The 24,402-nt window shown below is 40.5% G+C and overlaps 2 protein-coding genes across 2 annotated transcripts in view; one reads left to right on the forward strand and one right to left on the reverse strand.

Moving 5' to 3' along the window:
• The window catches only part of ASIP (agouti signaling protein), a 176,173-nt gene that overhangs the window by 3,302 nt on the left and 148,469 nt on the right, over positions 1-24,402 (forward strand). The window lies entirely within an intron of this gene.
• EIF2S2 (eukaryotic translation initiation factor 2 subunit beta) lies at positions 5,266-24,353 on the reverse strand. The gene is made up of 9 exons (XM_001929150.6): positions 24,178-24,353; positions 19,015-19,192; positions 17,018-17,121; positions 12,531-12,666; positions 11,730-11,830; positions 10,973-11,121; positions 8,868-8,924; positions 6,340-6,425; positions 5,266-5,746 (listed from the first exon to the last, which is right to left on the reverse strand). Exons 1-9 carry the CDS (start codon positions 24,190-24,192, stop codon positions 5,571-5,573), a joined length of 1,002 nt encoding a protein of 333 aa, XP_001929185.1. The 5' UTR covers positions 24,193-24,353; the 3' UTR covers positions 5,266-5,570.

Below are 24,402 nucleotides of genomic sequence, written 5' to 3' on the forward strand. Positions count from 1 at the left end.
CATACTGCGGCATATGGAGATTCCCATGATTGGGGTTGAATCGGAGCCATAGCTGCTGGCCTACACCACAGCCATAGCAACACCAGATCCAAGCCTCATCTGTGACCTATACCACAGCTCACAGCAGCGCTGGATCCTTAACCCTCTGAGCGGGGAGCCAGGGTCTGAACCTTTGTCCTCATGGATACCAGTCAGATTTGTTTCCGCTGAGCCGTGACGGGAACTCCATCTTTCCTACTTATTTTTATATTCACCTTGTTTCAAAATGTATTTGAGGCAGCTTACAGAGAAAAGTCAATAGAATATTATAAAAATGAAGCAAAGGAAGGTAACAGCAGGAAGGCCTTTTTTTGGTGTTCCAGTGTCTATTATGAGCAGTTACAGTCAAGAGCAGTGTGTCAGGGAGTTCCCGTTGTGGCTCAGTGGAAACAAATCTGCTATATTATTCATGAGGATGCAGGTTCGATTCCTGGCCTCACCCAGTGCGTTAAGGATCTGGTATTGCCGTGAGCTGTGGTGTAGGTTGCAGACTCAGATCTGGTGTGGCTGTGGCTATGGCATATGCCTCGGGTGTGGCCTTAAAAGACAAAAAAAAAAAAAAACAAAAAAAAAAACCAAGCAGTATGTCATTCCAGTCACCAGTCCATGGAGCCCAGTTTGTATGAATGAGTGAATGGATACCCCTTCCCCCTTTTACTGGTCAGTGGGCTCTTAGTACACACACACCCCTCCCTGCATCTTGACCTCGGTGTACCTCCTGTGGGAGCCCAGATGATCAGGGTGCTGGGTCTTGTTTGGGGAAGTGCACTGGCTCAGAAACTGACAGGTTACCCATTCTTACTTTCTGACCTGGACTTCATCTTTTCTCCACCCACTAGCCCCTTCTAACAGTAAGCCCCTTTATTCCTCATACCCCACCTTCAGTGTCTTTTCTACACCCTACACACCCTAACATCCAGCTCCCTGACCACACAGGAAGCTAGCTGCCTAAGGTGAGACTGTCTCATTCATCCTTGCCCATGGGGTTTTAAAAAGGAACATGTGACTTGGTCAAGGAAATAATTATGGAGCAAATGCAAACCATCCAACATAGCATCTACTACTAAGGTCTTAATTATACTCTACCCCTGCAGCATTTAACTCTAGAAAGAGGGATATATTGTATTACACACACACACACACACACACACACACACACACACACACACACACACACACACACACACACACACACACACACACACACACACTAGCATTTCCTGGATGTTCTAAATTAACACATCGTTAACACAGATAACATTAATCTTGCTTAACCCTCACATCAATCCCCAAGGTTGGAGATACTCATCCCATGTTGTAGGTTGGGAAACACACTCTGGGTTGAAATAATTTACCCTAAATCCTGTCACTTGGATGGTGTGGGGGCAGGACGAAACCTAGGCAGTCACTCACCATATGCCTGTCATAAGTGACTCTCTGAAATTCCTCTCCCAGCTCTTGTGACAGTAGTCTCTTCTGGCTCTCCTCTGCACACTCAATTTCCTTTGGTGCCTCTTCCTTTTATGCCAGCACCTCCTCCTTTTTAATGTTTCTGTATAGCTTCCTGGCTGACTGAACCCATGGCTTCAGACTCCACATTCATGCCCCTAAGCTGCACTTAGGTCCCCACTCTGTTGCTCATGTCAGCATCTTCCACTCCTTAGTTGTCATGTTAATTTTTCCATCGTATGTCTTGGCTCTCACCTGTTTTTCATCCCACTGCTTTAGTAGTTTTTCATCCCTTTTTATAGATTTTTGCAATAATCTAGTCTTCCTGCCACTCACTTCCTATCAATCATCCACTAACCAGAGGGTAAATTCCAGACCCCTTAGCCTGGGATGTAAGTCCTTCAGGATCTGACTCCTTCCCTTCTATCTAGCTTAGCACCTCCCCTCTCCCAACCTGCCCTTACCCTCAAGCCAAATACACCCTCATTTATTCTTTATAGCTCAGCTCAGAAATCACCTTCTCAGACCTTTTTGGTCCCTCCGGTGTGCTTTTATTACAACTCTTACGTATTATATATATATTTACAGCCGGTTTGCTCATCTAACATTTTCACTAAACAGTAAGTAAGCTCCTGGAGGGCAGAACACAGGCCCTGGAGCCCAAACACCTGGAATTGCATCCTGACTCCCCACTTACCAACCATGTGACTCCTTGCATGAGTTGCTTATTCTCTGAATCTCCATTTTAGCTCTAAAATGGAGATAAGATTAACTACCTCAAAGGGGTGCTGAGCTGATTAAATGAATAAATTAGGGACTTTGGCCAGCACTAGCTCTTTATTATATAAATGATTATTTTAAAATAACCCAGGAGTTCCCATTGTGGCTCAGCAGTAACAAACCAAACTAGTATCCATGAGGATGTGGGTTCAATCCCTGGATGTGGGTTAAGGATCCAGCATTGCCGTGAGCTGTGTGTAGGTTGCAAATACAGCTCGGATCTGGCGTACCTGTGGCTGTGGCGTAGGCCAGCAGCTATAGCTCCAATTTGATCCGTAGCCTGGGAACTTCCACATGCCGAAGTGCAGCCCTAAAAAGCAAAAAAAAAAAAAAAAAAAAAAAAAAAAGTCACATGCACCCCCAATGCTCATGGCAACACCACTTATAATAGCCAAGACATGGAAGCAACCTAAATGTCCATCAACGGAGGAATGGCTGAAGATGTGGTGTGTGTGTGTGTGCGTGCGTGTGTGTATACACACAATGGAATGTTAGCAATAAAAAAGAATGAAATAAGGCTATTTACAGCAACACGGATGGACCTAGGGATTGTCCTACTAAATGAAGTTAGTGAAAGCCACACATCATATGATATGTGGAATCTGAAGAAAGGATACAAATGAACTTAATTACAAAAGAGAAACAGACTCACAGACATAGAAAACAAACCTATGGTTACCAAAAGGGAAGGGTGGGTGGGAGAGGAAAGGATTGGGAGCTTGAGATGGCATATGTATACTATGGTACATGGAATAGATAGTCAATGGGAACCTGCTATATAGCATAGGAAAATCTTAATATTCTGTGATAAACCTATATATGGGAATGGAAATTATGTGTAACTGAATCACTTTGCTGTACATCAGAAGTTAATACAACATTGTACATCAACTATATTTTAACAACAACAACAAAACAGAGGCCAAGCTTAAATCAAGAGGCAGTAACTAAAAGCATTCAGGAATATGTTAACAGGGAAAGTTTGAAAGGACAGGCCTTATGGTAATCACAGGGGACCCACCAGGTGTTTGGTCCTTTCCTCTCTAGAAAACATCACCATTAATGTGACAAAGCTCCAAGGATTATACTTCTGTTGCAAGTCCTTGGGAGAGTTTGAAGCTCCCATGGCCAGGGGCAGCAGGGCTTATCAGAATTACTGAGATATCAGAGTTCCCGTTGTGGCGCAGCGGAAACAAGTCTGACTAGGAAACATGAGGTTGCGGGTTCAATCTCTGGCCTTGCTCGGTGGGTTAAGGATCTGGCGTTGCTGTGAGCTGTGGTGTAGGTCGCAGACGCGGCTCAGATCCTACATTGCTGTGGTTGTGTAGGCCAGCAGCCACAGAGCTCTGATTTAACCCCTGGCCTGTGAAACCTCCATATGCCGCAAATGTGGCCCTAAAAAGCAAAAAAAAAAAAAAAAAAAAAAAAGACTTATTACTAAGATAGGCAACTACACTGTCTCAATGCAGAGCAGTCTTTAATAAAGCCCATAAACCCACCATCATCACAAAAATAGAAGCAATACCTATAGTCTTCAGGATTTGCAGGGCCATCCTTTGGGAAAAGGGATATGCTTACAAGTATCCTCCCCTCTGACCAGGGAAATTGAGCCTAAGGGAAGTAGGTATTCAACAGAAGGAAGATAGTGCATGGTGCAAAGCAGGCCTAGGTTAAGCACTGACTGTGTCAACCACTCACCAAACTATAAAGTCCCATGTCTTCCCACTAAAGTAATGGGAAGTGATGAACAGAACACACATATATACGCACAGAAGCACTAATTATACAAGAGGCACTGATCCTTACTTTATTCACGCAGTAACATCTGACATTGGGAATTGTGTGGATGTAGATACAAAAGAAAGAAGATGAAATCATAAACAGTTGAGTTCATCAGGGCAGTGGTGGCAGTTCAGCTGGTGTGTAGTCCCCTCAGGACTTACTGAGTTGGAATGCTCTGCCCCCTCCACCATTTCTTGGCCAAGGTGCTTTACAACACTTTGGCCTATACTTTAAAATCAAGGGTCACAGTGATTAAAAAACAACATGGTCAAGACATTCAGGGCTAAGTGACTGCTCCTGGCAGTCTGGCAACAACAAAGTGAGGAGCAGCATCATGCCCTTATCCGGGGTGTGCAAGGCAGATCACAGCAGATGTGAAAGATGATCTCTTCCCCTGTGCTCAGTGGAGAAATACCTTTTCAGCCAAACCCTCAGAAGGCAGAACCAGGAGGCACCAGAAGCACCAGACAAGTAGCATCACCTCTTGGTTTCTCAAGATCACATTCAAAAGCTGCTTTAATGCAGAAAATAGAAAAGCATTTGTGGTGGGCCTTTTTCAAATTCAACACAAGGTGGGGAGGAAAAAGAAAAGCTTCTAGCATCAGGGTTTGGACTCTCAAAAGAGTTCTCTCTACTGCATTATGTTACACCCCTTCCTTACCAACAGATGCCCAACTAGAATTTTTCTTGCTGTGCTGGTTACAAGACACATTTCAAAGGCCACGTCTCTAAACTCTTCGTAGCCAGTAAGGAAGAAAATTCTTAGGAAGCACCTTGTATTCCCTCATGTGGTAAGAGCTAGAAGACTTGACAGAGAGGTAGTGGCCACAATCCTCACATAATGAATTCATGTCTATATAATCTTCCCCTGGACACTGAAAACAGTCTGTCCTCCCAGATCTCATGCTTCAACCACCCTCTCGTGTGAAGCTGTGTCTATTTCAAGTATCTCGAGAAGCTGAGAAGGAAAATGGCTAAGCTGAAGCTTCTCAGGACGAGGATACAGAGACTTCACAAGAGTGCAGGCACAAATTGTTTTGCTGAATTCATTAAGCATAATTTTTTTTGGCCACACCTGTGGCTTATGTAAATTCCTGAGCCAGGGCTGAACCCTCGCCACAGCAGTAACAACGCCGGATCCTTAACTTGCTGATCCACAAGGGAGCTCTCTAAGCATAATTTTTTATAGAAAAGAAAACTGAAGGACAAACCAAATTGAAAGAATCACTGTTATAATAACTTTAATTTATCTTGCATTTTACAGAAGTCTATGACCGATTTTTAAAAAGCACTGCCTTACCCCTCATGTTTCTCTGACAGTTGTTAAAGTAGGCAATGAGTAGGTCAACAGCTTTGAGCATCGGCATCTTGCAAGGATTTCAGACCAACCAGCCACACACCAAAGAACTTGGCAGCTTTTCTATCTTGTTTTTAATACAATGGTATATATCCATTCTGATGGTAAACCTGTCCAGCCAACCTCCACAACATACTTTGCAAAATCAGTGGTGATTAGCAAATTAGTTAGCTTTGGCACGGAGCTGTGCTCGCTTGCCCGTGACAGCCTGGAAGCCAGTTTTGATGCTGGCAACAGAGCATCGAGAATGACAAGTTTCGCACTGTAAGAAATAGAGTCGGGTGTCCTTTTGCAGGATTGTGTCCGGTGATCGGCACGTATGACAGGTGACATATTCCTCTGCAGGAAAAGCAACATACAGAATTACCTGATAGCCGTGATACGCCAGAGATTTCTTTCCTTTGAAACACTTCTACTTCCAACAGCCCACCCTGGCACCCAGATCAGGAAAGCTTAGCTTAGCTACACTTAGCTATTCTGTGGGTAGGAAAATACAAGTTGTCTGATGTGATGCTTCAGGTACTAAACCATGTATTGAAAAAAAGACTCCAAATGTCTAAATAAGCACTGATGCTTGCCAGATCTACTCCTGGTTGTCTCTACAGGAGAGGCACTGAGAACTTCCTAGGTGGGAAGAGATTTACTAATTTTAAGTGATTACAGGAAGATAACAAAGCTGGGCCAGGCCAGGTCTGAATGCAGACATCTTTCTCTGACTTGGCTTTCAGCCTTGAACCAACCAGTTACTTTGATCAGCTGGGAAATCCTAATCAGTCACCAAGAGCCACCACCTCCTCCAGCTCCCCACCATCATTTCCTCTCATCTTTTAAGGCCAGCCTTTCTAGCTTCATTACAGACCAATGACTCCCCCCAAAATATTTCAGCCCAATGAGAATATTTCAGAAGTAGGTATTTAAATTTATAAACTTACTGATATATCTTCTCAAAACATTTTCTATCTGTTTCTGTTGGAATCTTCCTTTAATTACGAGTTGGTTATTACCATCTATAGAACCACTATGAAAGAAAACAAAAAACATCTCCATTATTATTTTTTCCTATAAGGAATCAAATTCCAGGACCTTTACACTTAGTGAATTTAAAATATAATCAGTGGCAAAGGATAAATTCTATCTAGTAGCAGTACTTCCTGACTTCTTAAAATTTATTTTTAATTTTAAGTAGTTGGTACCTGATGACCTACCCTTATTTCTTGTTATTTTGAATTTCAACTAAGCCTCCAGCAATAAATCTGATTTATAATTGATTTTAAATCTGATTTTAAGTCCTTCACTCTCTGCGTGATGACTCATTCATCCAACAGAGAATCACTTTTACTGAATGCACACCATGTGCAAAAGCAGAGGTGGGCTATAAATATAAAAAAAAAAATGAAAGGAGCTACAGCTATCTTTAAAAATTCTAAGACCAAGTCCTTTAATTCAGTTATAGTTGATGAAAATGTTCTAAAACTGTGGTGATGGTTAACCCTATGAATTTTAAAAACGGATTGTACATTTAAATGTGTAAATAACATCTATAAAGCTTTTACAACATACCCCCCAAAAAGGTGTAACTGAAATCACACAAGCCCCATATTATTAAATGGTGCTTAAAGAGAAACTTTTTGAAAAGAAGTTGCTGACAAGTACTTTTGAGAAAGCAAAGCTCTAGGCTAAACATCATTTGTTAAAAATTACAAGTCACAAAGTGAAACAAAATTCAGCCAGGCAGCACTGAATTTGTATTTGTTCCATATAAAATTGACTTCTGCAGTTTCCACTGTGGTGCAATGGGGTAAGAATCTGAATGCAGCAGCTCAGGTCACTGCAGAGGTGCGGGTTCAATCCCTGGCTCAAGAACTTCCATATCACAGTGAGGCCATAACAAAAACAAAAAACAAAAGAACCTTGACTTTGGCAAGAACCTCGCTTGTGATTCTCCTTTAACTCTAGGGGTTTAGTCATCCTTCATGGACTGTAATCCTTAATCTCCAGGCTAAGGTGATTCCAATGCTTGAAACAGAAATTTTTTTCATTTACCATCAAAAGAAATTGTAAGAATTAGTACAGCCTTGGAGTTCCCGTCGTGGTGCAGTGGTTAACGAATCCAACTAGGAACCATGAGGTTGCGGGTTCAATCACTGGCCTTGCTCAGTGGGTTAAGGATCTGGCGTTGCTGTGGCTCTGGTGTAGGCCAGTGGCTGCAGCTCTGATTCAACCCCTAGCCTGGGAACCTCCTTATGCCAAGGGAGCAGCCCAAGAAAAGGCAAAAAGACAGAAAAGAAAAAAAAAGTTTGAATTTTCTCAACAACCCTACAACATTTAGCCTGCTGACCAGTAAGTTCACTGGTCACAACTTGTTATAATTGTGAGAAAGACAAAGTTATTCTGAGAAGTAGAAAGAACAGTTAGCTTTTATTCCTACATCAGTTTATGCAAGTTAAAAAATAATCATTGTAACAAACTTACATTTAAAACACAATTTTTCAACAGCACCTACATTTCTACCACTGGTCAAATAAATTACTCCTTAATCTCTATTAAGTACAGCCAATTCCAACAACCTGAGTCTCATGAGTAAGAAGAGAACACCTCGGTTATCTATCTCTGTATTGCCAAGGAGACATGAGTTCAAGCTCCCAAGACAGGTAGACTTGAGTTTTGCAGCCTGCCTGCAATTAATTGTCTATGTGACCAACTATAACTTTACTTCACCAAACCTGTTTCCAAATCCATAAAACAGGGGTAATACTAGTTCCTACCAACAGTTCACAGAATTGTTGTAAAGACTAAGATAGTACCCAAAAAAGTACTTGGCACACAATGGGTGCTCAATGTGACAGTCATATTTATTATTACCCAATTCTACATTAGTTATTTTTAGCTTCCCAGAGCTGAAATGGCCAAACTCACTGGCTTGGGCTCCATGGGACAGTGGCCCTCCCAAATGGGGGTGGACTGTCTTGGTGTCTTCAACAGGTCAGCCCTAATTAGTTAGGGAAGTAACTGATTATGGATCACTGTTTCAATGTTCCTCCCATGCCACTCATCCATCTCATCAATTTATAAGCTATACTTCATCAGTAGCCTATTTACGATTTAGAAAATAAATTCTAAGAAAATGGTCTCTTCTGAAGTCTGGTACATGCTCCATAAAAAGACTCAAGAATTCCAATTAATGAGAGGAAACTCTAAACATGGCAGAGCTATGGTGCTCATCTTGGTACACCAACAGGCCTGTTCAGGTGAGCCACCCATGAACCTTGTTTCCTATTCCCAAGCAGCCAACCCCTCCCATAGAAACAAACTGATTTTCTTCCTTCACTGGCCTGAAAGTTCTTCTGACCATCAGGTGAATGTTTTTTTTCTAAGTATGTTATATATTCTTTTCAAGTTCTTATGACATGTCCAATAATACTGTAAATAACTACATATAAATAGGAATATAGTTTCTTACCTTGTACCCAATTCAGCCAATAAAAAGGCAAGGAGATGTTTGGGCTGACGATGTAATCTGAAAAGAAAGAATATATAAACCTTATCTTTCATGGAAATCTAACCAAACTTCTCTAAAAACCCCACCTTGTTCACTGTTTTAATTTGTGATTACTCAGCTACTAGGTAAATCTTAGCACAGTTCATCAAACTCTGAAATGAAGACAAATGATACATACTATCTATTTACACTTTAAAGCTCATAAAACAATATTATGTGTTATTTATAAATCCATACATATAAGTAAATGTCTCATATGTAAATACCAACTAAAGGTAAATACCAACTTTAGAGGATAACACTTTTTTCTGGGAAGGTAAAAGGCATCACAAAGAGATATAAAGACAGTCTTAAATTTTAACTATAAAAGGTCAAAATATACCAAATAAAGATAACGAGTACTTGGGTGTTTGTTATGCTAATTCCTACATATTTCCTGTTTGAAATTTTTCATTAAAAAAAAACGGGGTAGCATAACAGCAGAAAAATTTAAAACAGCTAAAATATTCACCAATGGAGAGCAGTTAAACAAATTATAGTAATTCATTCTATCCTGCTTTTAGAATATAAGATCTCCAAATACAACAACAAAAAAAAAAAACCCGCAAAAAGATATATACACATAAAATGAAAAAAAAGCAATAAGATCTCCAAATACAAAAAAATAGAAAGATAATATACACATAAAAGCAATCAGAGCAATGCCATTCAGTATTTTCACTTTTTTATTCTATTCACTTGGCATTGTCTGAGCTTGTTTCAATAACTAAGTACTACTACTACTACAATTTTTTAAGTCATTTTTTCCAAAAATGTAAGGAGCAAAGGGTTGGTGAAAATGCAATAAAACAGGTAGGCACCTACACTGCTTATAAGAGTATAAATTAGTATGAGCTCGTTGAAAAGCAAACTGCCAACATTTGCCTTAAAAATGTCCTTTCCTTTTGACGCAGCAATTCCATTTTGGGAATTTCTGCCCTAAGGTTCTGTTCTGAGCTCTGCCAAGATATATGTATAAGGATGTTGCCTGAAGCTCTGCCTCCACCATGAAAACTTGAGAGCAATCATGTCCAGCTAAGGAACTGTCAGAATACAGTGTTCTACAACTCCTAAAAATATTTATAAAGACTATTTAATGACATGGGTAGAAGTTTCACAGTATGTTGAGAAAAATATGTAAAACCAGTATAATATCAATTTATTTTAAAATATTTATATGCATAAAAGTAGCTAAACATAAAAATGTTAAACTATGATTACCCATCTCTTAAGAGTGGCCTTACAGATGATTTTTCATTTTCTTTAGTAGGTCTATATTTTCTAATTTTTTTATAATAAGCAGACACTACTGTTGTCATCAGCAAAAAAGTCAAAAACCTTTTAAGTCATGCCTATAGGCAATGAAAACAAGTGGTCATCTCTGGGCAGGGAATTTTTAGTGATTATTTTTTGTTTTCCCTTTTATCTGCAACAAGCACAATTAACTTTTAAAACTGAAGAACAAACAGGAGATGAGGTCAGTTGCCCTAAAGAACCTACCAGAAAAGGTGTATCTGAGGAACTCTGAGAAGAGCCAAGCCCAGACAGTGACCTGAGACAGGCATAGAATGCAATGGTAATTAAGAAAGTCAAAATTTCATCAGCTCTATCTTGGCAACTGCCATCCAAGGAAAGAAGCACACTAAATTTATCCATTTTCCCAAAGCTCACTGCTTGTACTTGCTTGGCAGGCCCACCCCAGCATGATAAGCTTTTCCACCTCCCTGGACTCCCCAGGACCCTAACTGAAGACTACACTCAACCTCCTTACTTTTCACTCCATCTGATTAGGATCCTCTCATGGGTCAGCATGAGTTGGCTTCTCTCACCTCTAGATGCTTAATAAAACAAACCTTAAGACCTATGAATTGAAAGAACTGATGGACCTGAACTGTGACCTCCCTCAGCCCAACCCTGACACCTGTGCATTCTCTCTCTACCTGCAATCAAGTCCACAATAAGGATATTTAACATATACTCTATTGAGAATCTGGTATTATACAGTAACTCTGCATTAACAAACTTACAGTTTACAGATATCTGTAAAGTTGACAAAAGAAGTTTTCTTGGTTCCCACTCGGACAACCTGTGGAGGTTTCATAACAAATTTCCTTTTCTCTCCAGCAACCATATCTGGATTCTTTTCCCTCATGATGTTGAACACTCGATTCAGTAGCTATAGAGATAAAGTGGTTTTCATGTACATTCTCATCAATAGCAGGAATATAAAGTTCCCACTGTGTGTTTCCTTTAAGCAGAGCAAACATTACTTTTTACTAAATGTACACGAATATCACAGGTTCTGAGAGTAACTTGAAAGCAAGACTCAATCTTCAACCAGGGACTGGTCCATTATGAACACTAAGCATTCCTTGTTCAAAGTTAAAGGAATGAATGAGCCCCTACTAATTCTATTGTTTCCATGGGAAAGTAGAGTACATGGTAAAGATTCAGGAAAGCTCAAACAAGCAGACTTTACACTACCCTGGTCCCAAATTACCCACTCCCTCTCCCTACTGTCTGTCCCCCTTTAGTGGGGTTCCAGTGACCCCAGAAGTTCATGGATTCAGATAGAACAGTGAGTACTATAATGACTGCCACATTGTGGACAGCCTGCCCCTATGTGGGCATCAGGCAGTGCTATGTACTGGCTGTGTGACCTCTCTGGGTCTGTTTCACTATTAGTCTGTTACTTCAATGGCCCTTCCAATTCAGGGAACTTGTATTCTGCTTTTGAGTTCTAGTGAACAGTTTAGCCCCTTTTCATAACAGAATCTGTCTTACCTCTTCATATGTGTAGTCTCTTTCTGAGCCTGCCCAAGCAGGGCCTGTCTGGTTACTGAATGAGATACCATCGTCTTTTTTGCTGTCTTCATCTTCCAAAGCTACAGATAACAAAGACTATAAGAATGAGAGGTAAAGCCTGATACAATAACAAAAAGAGGGAGAGGGAAGAAGCAGATCTAGAGAAATGAAAGCTTCAAAGACATTTGTCTTCCCTCCCAAAACTGCATTCACAACAGCCTTAAGCATAAAGGCATCAAGGCTCACAAATGATCCTTTATTTGTTAAACACAGGGATGTTACAATGTTCATAAACTACTGTTATTAGAGACCCTCTAATTAGGAATTTGTGGTAATACAGAAACAACTGAACTGTTTCCTCAATAAACATAAGATAAAACAATGCACTGGGAAAATTAGAGGAAAAAAATGTCCAACTGTCTTGAAGCACTTAAGAAACACATACATCCATAAAAAGCCATCTGCTGACTCTACAGCACTCAGAATCTAATAAAGCAGCACTTTTAAAAAATGTAAAAAAATTTTTAAACATTATTTAAAATTGTTACAGTAATTTCCCCAATAGTCTGAATCAGTATGTTTTAATATACTCACAAATGCCACATTCTTCCCCCATGAAATCTTTAACTGTAATTATCTAGTTAGATTCTATTTCCTTTTTGCTTTCATTATTAGGAAGTGAAATAAGGGGCAAGAAAAAATAAAGGAGCCCACCCATGAAAGTGACTAGGTCAAAAGCTTGTAGAGCCTAGGGATGAACTGCTCAGCTCCCAATATTACCTTCATCTTTCTCTAGTATTTCATCCTCATCTGGGAACTTGACATTCTTCTTTTTCTTCTTTTTATTGCCAAGCATAATGTCAAGGTCATCCTCTGGTTCAGCTGGTTCTTGAACATCACTTTCAATCTTAAGATCCTAGGAAAGTGAAATTAAGTTTCAACATTCTGCTACTAGGATTATTATTATTTATTATTTTTAATGACATGGGCTGACATGGTTTTGGAGGGAAAATATCAAATATTCAAAAGTGGAGTTACAGATCAGAAATGTCTCTCACAGGTGAACCAAACTGGTTCAGAGTTTGTCACTAAACTGGTTTTTTTTTTTTTTTTTTTTGGTCTTTTTTTAGGGTTGCACCAAGGGCACATGGAAGTTTCCAGGCAAGGAGTTGAATTGGAGCTGTAGCGGCCAGCCTACAGCACAGCCACAGCAATATGGCATCTGAGCTGTGCCTGAGACCTACACCACAGCTCATGGCAACACTGGTTCCTTAACACACTGAACATGGCCAGGGATTGAACCTACATCCTCATGGATACTAGTTGGGTTCCTTACCACAGAGCCACGATGGGAATTCCTAAACTGGAAAGTTTTCAAGAACACTTTTGTGGGATCTTTTCCTTTCTTTTATCCATCACCCTTAGGACCTTATTGTAATTACCATCCATGTGTTTAACCTGAGAAACAAGGTATGTGAATCTTCTCATTGACAATCTTTAACAGAGGAGAGTTCAGGAATGTTTAAAATAAGTTCCTAAGTATTCTGATGTAGTTAGTGGGAGAGTTTTTATTTTCCTAACACCAAATATGTGGTATTTTTCCATCCCAATTCCCCAACTCTCTGACACTAACTAGGTAACCTCCAATTCAATGCAGTTCTAACACTATTCAGAGTTAGTGATGAACTTCCTAGGTTTAAGGGCTCAGTCCCAGAAGACTGTCCAATTCAGAGACAAGTTCCAAGCATAGAGTTCCCAGGTTTCCCACACATCTGAACTACCTGGGTTCAAATTCAGAGGTTCCTACACACCCTTGCCCACCACTCCCCTCTTGGGTCAATAATGTGCCAGAAGGATTCACACAACTCAGGAAAACACTTTACTTAACTATTACCTTATTATATATATAATATTATAAAGGATACACTCAAACAACAAAACTGAAGATAGAGGAAGGAAAGAGAGGCAGGCGGGCAGTGCTTCCATATCTTCCCCAGGTACACCACTCTCCCCATACCTCAATGTGGTCACCAATGCTGAAGCTCTCCAAACACCATTGTTTAGTGGTTTTAATGGAGGCTTCATTACATAGGCATGATTGATTACACTACTGGCAATTGAGACAGAAATCTCTTGGGGTGTGTATGTGAGAAACTTCCAACCCTCTAATCATGCGTGATGTTTCTGATGACCAGCCGCCATCCTAAAACTATCCAGGAGCTTCTAGCCACCAGTCATCTCAAAAGACACTTTTATCCAGAGATTCTAAGAGTCTTAGAAGCAGTGTGCCAGGAACAGGAATAGAAGTTCCTTTGCAATGCATCAGGTTAAGGATCCTGTCACTGAAGCAGCTCAAGTTGCTGCTGTGGGTGGGTTCAATCCCTGGGCCAGGAACTTCCACATGCTACAGGCATGTCCCACCCCCCTCCACCAAAAGTTTGATACAGGAACTAGAAACAAAGACCAAATATTTTTTATTACACCAGAGTCAGCTTGACACCACACTGTGAAGGAATCTTTGGGCATTACTTCAATGGATGACATCATGAAAGTGGGAAAAGGCAGAACACATGGAGAACTAGGGTCACATGATGAATGGAGACAAGGGAAAGCTTGATTCCCAAGATTAGCTGCTACAGGAATATAACAGGGCATATCACAACCTTGAAATGAAACATACAAACTCCAGAAAAGGGAGTTCCCATCATAGCTCAGTGGTAACAAACCCGACTAGTATCCATGAGGATGCAGGTTTGATCCCTGGCCTTGATCAGGGTTACAGGTTAAGTGGGTTAAGGATCCAGTGTTGCAGTGAGCTGTGGTGTAGGTCGAAAACTCGACTTGGATCCCACATTGCTGTAGCTTAGGCTGGCAGCTACAGCTCCAATTCAACCTCTAGCGCCTGGGAACTTTCACATGCTGCAGCTGTGGCCCTAAAAAGACAAAAAAAAAAAAAAAAAAAAAGGGAAAGCAAAAAAGGCCAGTCTCAAACCCCAGCCTTCTAGTTTCACCTTCCTTTCACCAGTGTATCCAACTTCCTAACTTCTAAAGTGTGCTGTCAGCATTACTTATTTCTATTTTTTTGTGTACCTACACTACACTACTCTATAAAAAAGCTATAGTAATTTTAAAAATCTAAAAGCAAAAAAGTTGGAATAGCCTGGAGTAAATGAAGCTCAGCCTTGAGATCACAAATCCAGCTGTGCAGTCTTAGTGCCACATTTAGCCATCAAAGGCCAACTAGTCCATGTGTATTAGCTGGATAAGAAACCAGATATTAGCAGACAAGAAACAATTAGCCTAGTCTCTAAGATGACAATCAATAAATTAAAAGCTTAGATATACTAAATCAGCCAGCTTCTAGTCCTATATTATTATTTACTTTATCCCAGGAAGATCTATTTCCAAACTGAGGCTAAGCCCCTGTGAAAGAGAATAGCACAAAGTGTTTTTCAACATTTTTCAAAGGCCTTGTCATGGCATGAAAATTCAAGGGGACAGTAACTCAAGATCCTAAAAACACTTAAGCTTCAAGTTAATGTCCATGTCTTGCCTGATAAGGATTCTTTTAACAACCTCTTATGTTATGACTTCAATAGCAGAGAAAGAAGTATCCAAGTACCAAATAAGAATAGAGCTTACGGAGTTCCCATCATGGTTCAGTGGTTAACAAATCCGACTAGGAACCATGAGGTTGTGGGTTCGATCCCTGGCCTTGCTCAGTGGGCTAAGGATCCAGCATTGCCGTGAGCTGTGGTGTAGGTCGCAGACTCGGCTTGGATCCCGTGTTGCTGTGGCTCTGGTGTAGGCCGGTGGCTACAGCTCCAATTGGACCCCTAGCCTGGGAATCTCCATATGCCAAGGGAATGGCCTAAGAAATGGCAAAAAAGACAAAAAAAAAAAAAGAATAGAGCTTATAAGTGACTCTTCAGGACAAAACCTACTAGAGAAATTTGTTAACCAAGACTCTCTCTGGTACATCTCTGATGTGAAACCTTGTTACTTAGGATATTTATACCTCATTTATTCAGTATAATCTGAGCATTTCTCCTTATCAATTTCTCTGTCATAGTAGGAAGAGAATCCCCAAAGAGGAAGAGAGTAAGATGAATCCAGGTAAAATAATCTTTTATGGGGGGGGGGGGGCGCATACCTCCGGTACATGGAAGTTCCTAAGCCAAGGGTCAAATCAGAGCTGTAGCACCAACCTACGCCACAGCTTGCAACACCGGATCCTTAACCCATGTTGCTCCTTAACCAATGAGTGAGGCCAGGGATTGAACCTGCATCCTCATGGATACTAGTCAGATTCTTAACCTGCTGAACCACGACAGGACTCCCAGGTAAAATCATCTTGTTCTAAAGATTTCTAAATTATCTATGAAAACAAGAAAAATATCTTATTTCAATACCCTAACAATTAGCACACAATGCCTGACTCACTGTCATTAATACAAATTTGCTGAATTAATCAAGTCTTCAAATTTGTGACACTGTTTCTAAAACTCAATGAATTACTGCTATGTGTGGGATACACATTATATACTTGAGTCTGAGCAAATAAATAATTAACCAAAGAAAAATTTGGGTAGAGGGCACAAAATGGGACAACTTAGTGCATGTGTATTCTCACTCTTGCCCTATCTCTGTGTATACATAAAATTGCTATTATCCTAAGTTTTATAAGTAGATGTGTAAACTCTGTCCAAGATTCCTGTACAGAGTCTTTAAAATGGCAGCGCTAAGAAAAGGAAGAATAGACTTCTCATCTCCTTTCTCTATCCATCCTCCTATTCACCTACTTATCCATCCATCTATCTACTACTGCTCCAAAGAATTTTATCTGCATTAGAAATCAATCCAGAAATAAGACGATGACAAGGCCTCAAGTCCCTATAAGATCAGAGAATTCCATAAAGCCAACCTGAGTGCTCTGGTTCACCTACAGGCCACAAAATCATTATCTACTACAAGATTTCTCAAAGAAATACCTCCCCTTAGCTAATCTCAGTATGATTAATGATAAGTGGCATTTTGGAATCATCTTAATGGTACACATTTCCATTGCGGAAAACCTAAATTTATATTCCTTTGAACTATAATCCCTTTAGGATAGCTAGTCAGACACAATCCCAAGAAAATGACCTAAACGGTGATTAAATACTTAATAACGAAAGCAAAGCTAGTAGATGACACAGAGAGAAACATCATCCATTAGCAACCTTTCAAGAGGTCAAATTTTACCTTCAATAAGAAAGCAATACTACCTTTACACCTTCTTCAGCTTCATCAATATCAAATATCTTTTTTGTTTTTTTCTTCTTTTTCTTCTGATTAAAGAAGTTCAAGTCATCTAGATCATCAGAAGCATCTAAAAAGACATATTATAAGTCAAACCAATGTTCCAGCTATTAACTAATCCAAGTCACCAGAATAATGAGATTGGTATTAATCAGCATAGTAGTTCCTACCTACCTTCTTGCCTACTATCTATACCTTAAATCCTAGTTCCAGCCCAAATGAACTACTTCCACTTCTTAGTGCAACACATGTGGTCTCTCAGCTTCCAGAGCTCTTACCTTATCTCACAGGATCTTTGTTAGAAGTTACTTCCACCAAGAAGTCTTCTCTAAGCCTATCCCTCCTTTCTCCCAATTGGGCTAGATATCCCCCAGGTGCTCCATTAGTACCTTCTGTCACTCCAACAGAGGCTTACCAGCTTGCTTGTCTATCTCCCAATGAAATATTTAGGTTTCTCCTAGTACCAGTTCAACAAGTTATTCATTCAATCAATCAACCAACAAAGAGCCTTATAAAGTATTTCATGTTCATTAAAGCTATAATATGAGGAGTTCCCACTGTGGCACAACGGGACTAAGGGATCGGTGGCGTCAAAATTGCCAAGTTCTTCTCCCATGAAATCTTTAACTCTTAATTATCAAGTTAGATTCTAGTTAGCTTCCATTACTAGGCACTAAAATAAGGGGCAAGAAAAAATTTAAAAGGAGTCCATTCATGAAAGTGACTAGGCCAAAGGCTTGTAGAGCCTAGGAATGAACTGGGATGGGATGGGTTAAGGTGGGGTGGGTTAAGGATTCATCACTGCCACACCTGCAGGTCAGGTCACAACTGTGGCTTGGCTCTAATCCCTGGCCTGGGAGCTCCATAGGCCACAGAGCAGCCAAAAAAAAAAAAAAAAAGAAAAAGAAAAAAAAAAGTAATGCTACAGTATGAACAAAATGAAATTTTATCCCCTTTACTAAGAATTAATGGGTTCAGTTCAGCAAGTTTTCCATTTGTTCTGCCCTATTATACACTAGAAATATTTACTTACTTACTTATTTATTTTTGTCTTTTTAGGGCTGCACCCACGGCATATGGAGGTTCCCAGGCTAGGCGTCTAATCAGAGCTGTTGCTGCCAGCCTATACCACAGCCACAGCAACACCAGATCCGAGCCTCATCTGCAACCTACACCACAGCTCATGGCAACGCCAGATCCTTAACCCACTGAGCAAGGCCAGGGATTGAATCCGCAACCTCGTGGTTCCTAGTCAGATTTGTTTCCACTGCTCCATGATGGGAACTCCGACACTAGGAATTTTTAAATAACTCTGCTACAAAGTTTTTCAAGGTGCTTTTTATGAATTCATTTTGTCTTGTTAAAAGAATGATTTATTTTCCAAGCTTGTGTTAAACATGTAGAAGATGCTTAGCACATTGTAGATGCTCAATGAAATGTTAGTTTTTTCTATCCCTAGTAGTTTCTCCTATTCATCAAACATGAATATGTTTACTAAATTATTTATTTCTAATAGTCAAATGGTATCTATGTTAGAGCACAAGATGGAATAACTAATGTTGGTATTTAAACCAAAATATTTTAGGCTGTAATTTTAATCTCTTCCAATATATTCTCAGACTTGCTAAGACACAAAATTGCCCATCTTGATCCTATTTCTTTCTGCCTACACTAAAATACAACCACCATTAAAATTGGAGGAGACCTCCCAACAGGCTAGACTGAAAAACCAGCACCAGAATGACAGTTTTGTCATTCTGCCTTATGGATTTGGTGGAATTACCCTGAAATAAGTCTATGAGAAATCTGGCAAGGTCCCATGCACATAGACTACTGATGGCCTCAGCTTGACTAGGAACAGCCTCATCAGGCTGAGAGGTCACTATATGCACAAAATCCAAAACAGACAGAAGAGAATCAGGTCTCCTAGGACAACAGTGACTCCCTCATGTCTACCATTTACCTTTTTTCCTACTGTCCTCTTCATCAGCTTCTACATCTTTGTCTTCAGTAGGCTCTGGCTCCACTTCTTTTGTTTCTGAGGGCTGAGTTTCTTCTGTCTGGGCATCCCCTTCCTCATCTAACATAAAAGGCTTCTTCTTCTTCTTTTTCTTCTTGCTCATAGTAGGATCAAAAATCATCTGTTTAAAAGACAATAAGAAAGGAGACCATGTGAGAGTTTTTAATGATACTCAAATTTCAAGTATGCTATACTCTCTAAGGCATACTCTTAAAAGAAAAAGGACACCTGACCTGATTTAAAAAAAACTATCCTGAAATTCACACAAATCTTTAAGGAAATCCAGCAGCAATCCAATATATAACAAATCCCTGAGTAAGAGAAACTTTTTTTTTTAAGATTTTTTAAGTAACATTTATTTTTTAAAAGTTAACATATGCATAATAGGAAACTGAAAAACACAAGCAAATAGGAAGCAAAAAACAGTCACCCATAATCAAACATTTTACAGTCTGATATGGCCTTCTAGATCTCGTTTGCATGTCTACACAATGAAACATCCATTTTTACGTAAGAGAAACTTCTATACAACCTTTTACTCTGCTTTTTGTTTCTGGAACATTCAAATTTTTCTTGGATCATTTTTATCTGAAGTGCACTACAGATTTAGTGAAAAACTAATTTATAACTTGTTGCAGACTGTTTGTACTAATCACTCGGGAAAAAATATAAAGTGTTTAAAAAGCACAAGTCTAGAACCCAAGTGACTGAATTCAAATCCTGACTCTGGCTCTTGTGTTACCCCAGATAGTTTCTGCTATCCACTCCACACCTCAACTGTAAAACAGAGACCAGCAGCAGAACCAAAACTAAACCTCACAAGATTATTAAGAGGACTAAATAAGCAAATAAATACAAAACACTTGGCACAGTGGCTGGCACAAAGGTACTCAACAAACGTTAATAATTATTATATAATGCTTTACAGTTCACAAAGCATGGTATCTCTTGATTTCATCAATGCAGGGTGATCTAATTTCCAAGACATATCATGAAACAAAAAAATTCCCAATTTCTAATTAACTTAAATTTCTAATTAATTAACTTAAATATCTTTATGTCCCAAGTACATTAAAGAAACTGAGCTACCAAATTATGGTCTGTAATAAGGTAGGGAAGTATTGTCTTTACCCAATAGAGAAGAATTTGGAAGACATTCTGGAAATTGAAACAGCCTCATTTCAAAGTTCTCCTCTCCTACCTTAAGAAGGATCTAACCATATAAATGAGTAATTCTAAGGAATGGAATTTGGCAAATTTAGAGGACAGAAGAGCTAGAAGGAAGGAGTTCCCCACTGCTGACCTGCTTGGTCTTGGGTCACCCTACATAGAGTGTTGTAATCTGTTCCAGGGAAGTACCTACAATTCATCTTCATTCCTGAAATATGGAGATTTGGCAAAAGGACAGACAATACTCCAGGCACTAGAAATCTGCTGGTCTGGCAGGTCTTACAATTCATTTGTTGCATTTTTTTCAAGCATCAAGTTCCCTAAACTATTATTCAGCAAGACAGACCAAAGATGAGAGGGATCCTAAAATAGTCAAAGGACATCCTCACAACCACCTTGTTATCACCTGAAAAACATTCTTAAAGTCCACAGGGAAATAGTATGCCTTATAAAGGATTATAAATATGCAAGAATTACACACCAAAATAATTAATATCTTTCAATTACTGACTCTGGATACTTAAGACATATACTCATTACCTCATTTTATTCATACCACTCAGTGAAGAAAATAGTTTCAAAATATGGAAACCAGGGATTCCAATGCAGACCTCCCCCAAACCACAAAGTCACATCAGTCTTGACTTAAAAAGTTTGATTTTTTTTTTTGACTTTTCATATCTGACTTAACAAATTATCACATCCCAAATATTTTATAAGACTAGTTGGGATTTGAGAAGCAAATAGTTGCCCACAGTGCACTTATGAAAAATCAGACTCTCTCGAGGTAGCTTTTTCTTAAGTCTACAACAAAACCTCCAAAAGAACAGTTTTCCCTTTTCAACTTCCGTCACTGGGTTGCAGAAGGTCAGGAAAAGAGACTACCAATAACGGCCTAAAGTGCTTCAGCAAATTGGAAGCCTACCCCCACCTACCATACCTTACTCAAGATAATAACTTTAAGGCCATACCACACCCAGAAGGCAGGGGCGAGTTACAAAAGAACCCAGAGAGGCAGGGTGAGCAGAACAAATGCTGTGAGGTAATCTCTGGGTGATAGGATCCTGGGAGATTTTCATTTTGCTCTGTTTTTCTGTGCTTTGTATACTTCATAAAACACACATTCCACTTTAAATCAGAAACTTTAGTTTAAAGCTTCTTCTGTTAAACATCTTACCATGCTATATGAACCAACTTGATGTTGTGATACTCTGTGAATGGGGTCTAGTAATAATCTTAGCTGACAGCACTTTACTGCCTGCGATGAGCAGATATCTTCCTCACTAGGCAGCACTTACATTCTAGAAGTTCTTTTAGAATATTGCTCCTGCAGCAACTAGTAGTAGATCTCTAACATTTGTGAACACTTGTGGTGACCACAGAATAGCACCCCACAGTATCCTGCACTATACAGGTACTTTATTCTATTCTGCTTTTTAAAGGTCATGATTCCACCAATTTAAAAGAGACTATGTCTTGTAAGTTTGGGGCTTAACTGCCAGGTTTAAATGGAAATGTGTGCAGTTTGTGTCAACTACACATTAACAAACTAAAGAAAAAATAAGGAAATGTGAAGAAAAAAAGAAATTATTTTTTAATAGTAGGTTCTTTAACCCCCTATCCCAGCCACCAGGCCAGACTACTTCCATTCTGGGGCATCCCTGGCTGTTTATAAATCATTTCCATGTACAGATTTTCATTGTTCCTCACAAGGCTGTAAAGTAGTCAGAAGTTAAGGACTGGCCTAAGAAAACTTATCTACTCAACAGTATTAGAGGAATCAGAACCTGAACATACCTTCAGAGTGAAAACCAAAGGCCAGAATTCTATTCCCACTGACTTGCTGTGTGATCTTGGGCAACTCAACCTCCCTGGGCCCTAATTTCCTGTTTACAAAATGGACTGGTAGGAGTTCCCATCATGGCTCAGCAGTTAACAAACCCAACTAGTATCCATGAGGACATGGGTTCGATCCCTGGCCTTGCTCAGTGGGTTAAGGTCTGGTGTTGCCGTGGCTGTGGCATAGGCCAGCGGCTGCAGCTCCAATTGAACCCCTAGCCTGGGAACCTCCATATGCCTCGGGTGCAGCCCTAAAAAAATAAGACAACAAAAATTGAAGGGAAAAACAAACAAACAAACAAAAGGACTGGTAGAGCTGAGAAATGCAAAGCTGCTTAATACTTTATTTGCTTCCAAAGCCCCTCTGCTAGGATGCTGGTTCTGCCATCTCTGCTTGACAAAATCCTTTTCACTCTCCAATAACATTCTACTTGCTTCAAAATCTAATCCCACTGATAAAACTGAATCAATTCTTCAGCCCTCCAAATCACTATGTTGATGGTTCTCTTTCTACCTCCCGCAGCAACTAGTAGCAGCTCTCTTACACTTGTGAACACTTTACCACAGAAAACCACACACAGAATAGCACCCCACAGTATCCTGCACTACATGGGTACTTCATTTGTTAGAGGTTATGAAAAGCTTAGAAAACAGGTATAAACAAAACAAGCATGAGACACCACCACTCTCACAACTTTTGAAATACAGTGGCCTAGAGCAACGTCTACCATGATCTCCAAACAAGAACCATGTACCTCCCCTTAGACTCAAGTTTCTTTCCTAAGACAGCAAGAGCTTCCTAGTCACCTAAATGGAGACTTATAATTCTACTACTGGCTCAGCCACTTACTATTTGATCACAAGCATTATACAACTCTCTAAAAGCCTCGGTTTGCTCATCTCTAAAATGGCCATAATAATTCATCTTAAAGGGCTGTCATGAGAATCAAATGAGATTGGAATTTCCCCCCACCTCCGAACAAGATCCAAATTCCTTAATTTGGTCTTCAAATCTCTCTATGAACTAGCCAGTATCTATATTTCAACGGATTAACTCTAACCCAATTGGAGAATACACTATATTTTGTAAGCACACTTACTTGCCCTAACCACTCCCTTGCCCTGGCTTCAGGCCTTCCCACTACTTGAGGAAATTTAAAGCATTTCCAAGGCCCACCTTAAAGCCAAAACTCAAAAAAGCCTCGAATTTTTCTTTTTCCTTCTCTACAACGCCTTAGAGGCCAAGCACTCGGAATGTTTACAGTGAATTATAAACTCAAGAGATTTTTTTTTTTTTTTGGTGGAGAAAGCTGGCCGGTAAGCGGTAGCTCTTCCCTCAGTGTTAATAACTACGGATAGCACTTAAAGTCAAATTTCACTTTAAGTCTGGTTTTATATAAACCGAGATAAATCTAGCCAAAAGGGATTTGAGGAAATGTGCTGAGTTACAAGGACGATAGTAGAAAAAGATCCAGGCAGCTTCGGAGCCCGAACTTCCCGCTGACGTCGCAGTGAGCTCTGCTGAGAAAGGCTCAGGGACTCAGGCCCTAAAACTTTCCGAGGTTAATCACTTTTTCAGGCTGAAAGATCTTTTCCTATCTCCCTCGCTTCCCGGTCTTTAAAAAGAAAAGTTATTAATAACGCTCTAGATGAGAAAAGGAGTGGATGAGGGGTAGGACAAGCCAGGCTGCAAAGTTTTAAACGAAGACGCTCCGAGACGTTCCTCTCGGCACCACCAGCGCCCAGCGAGGGAGAGCTGGAGCTGAAGCGTCAAACCGAAAGAAATGCTGGGGCTGCCAGTCCCAGTCTCGTTCAGCTGGGGCATTAACCCAACATTCAAGCCCTCTTCTGGAGAGCGACTCAACGTGCTCTCCAATCCGGAAACGCCGGCCTCAGCGCCGCCGCCCTGACGAGAGCGGGGCTAAGCCAAGCCGCGGCTCCGGGGCTCTAACCGGCTCTACCGCTCAGGGTCGCCTAGGCCCGGCAGCCCCACATGGCGGCGGCCGGTCGCTAGGCCGCAGGCCCGGTCTCCCACACTGGGGTGAGTTTGGCTCCCTGCCTCGGTCCTTAGCCCTAGCGCCAGCCTCAGGCCCTCACCTCGTCCCCGGACATGGCTGCGGCTCGAGTGGGCTCAACACAGACGGAAAGTCGGACGGGTCAGCCTCAGACCCCGGCTTCAGAGCTGCTCCTGCCGATACCTCTCTCACCACCGCACTAGGATCTTGCATCAGCGAAAGGGAACGACACCCCGCCCTCTCCTCGCAAGCGTTAGAAATGCGCCTGCGCAGAGCCCGCCAACGCGCAGGCGCGCGGAGAAGCCGA

The sequence above is a fragment of the Sus scrofa genome, chromosome 17 (assembly GCF_000003025.6).
Source record: "Sus scrofa isolate TJ Tabasco breed Duroc chromosome 17, Sscrofa11.1, whole genome shotgun sequence".
Lineage (NCBI taxonomy): Eukaryota > Metazoa > Chordata > Mammalia > Artiodactyla > Suidae > Sus > Sus scrofa.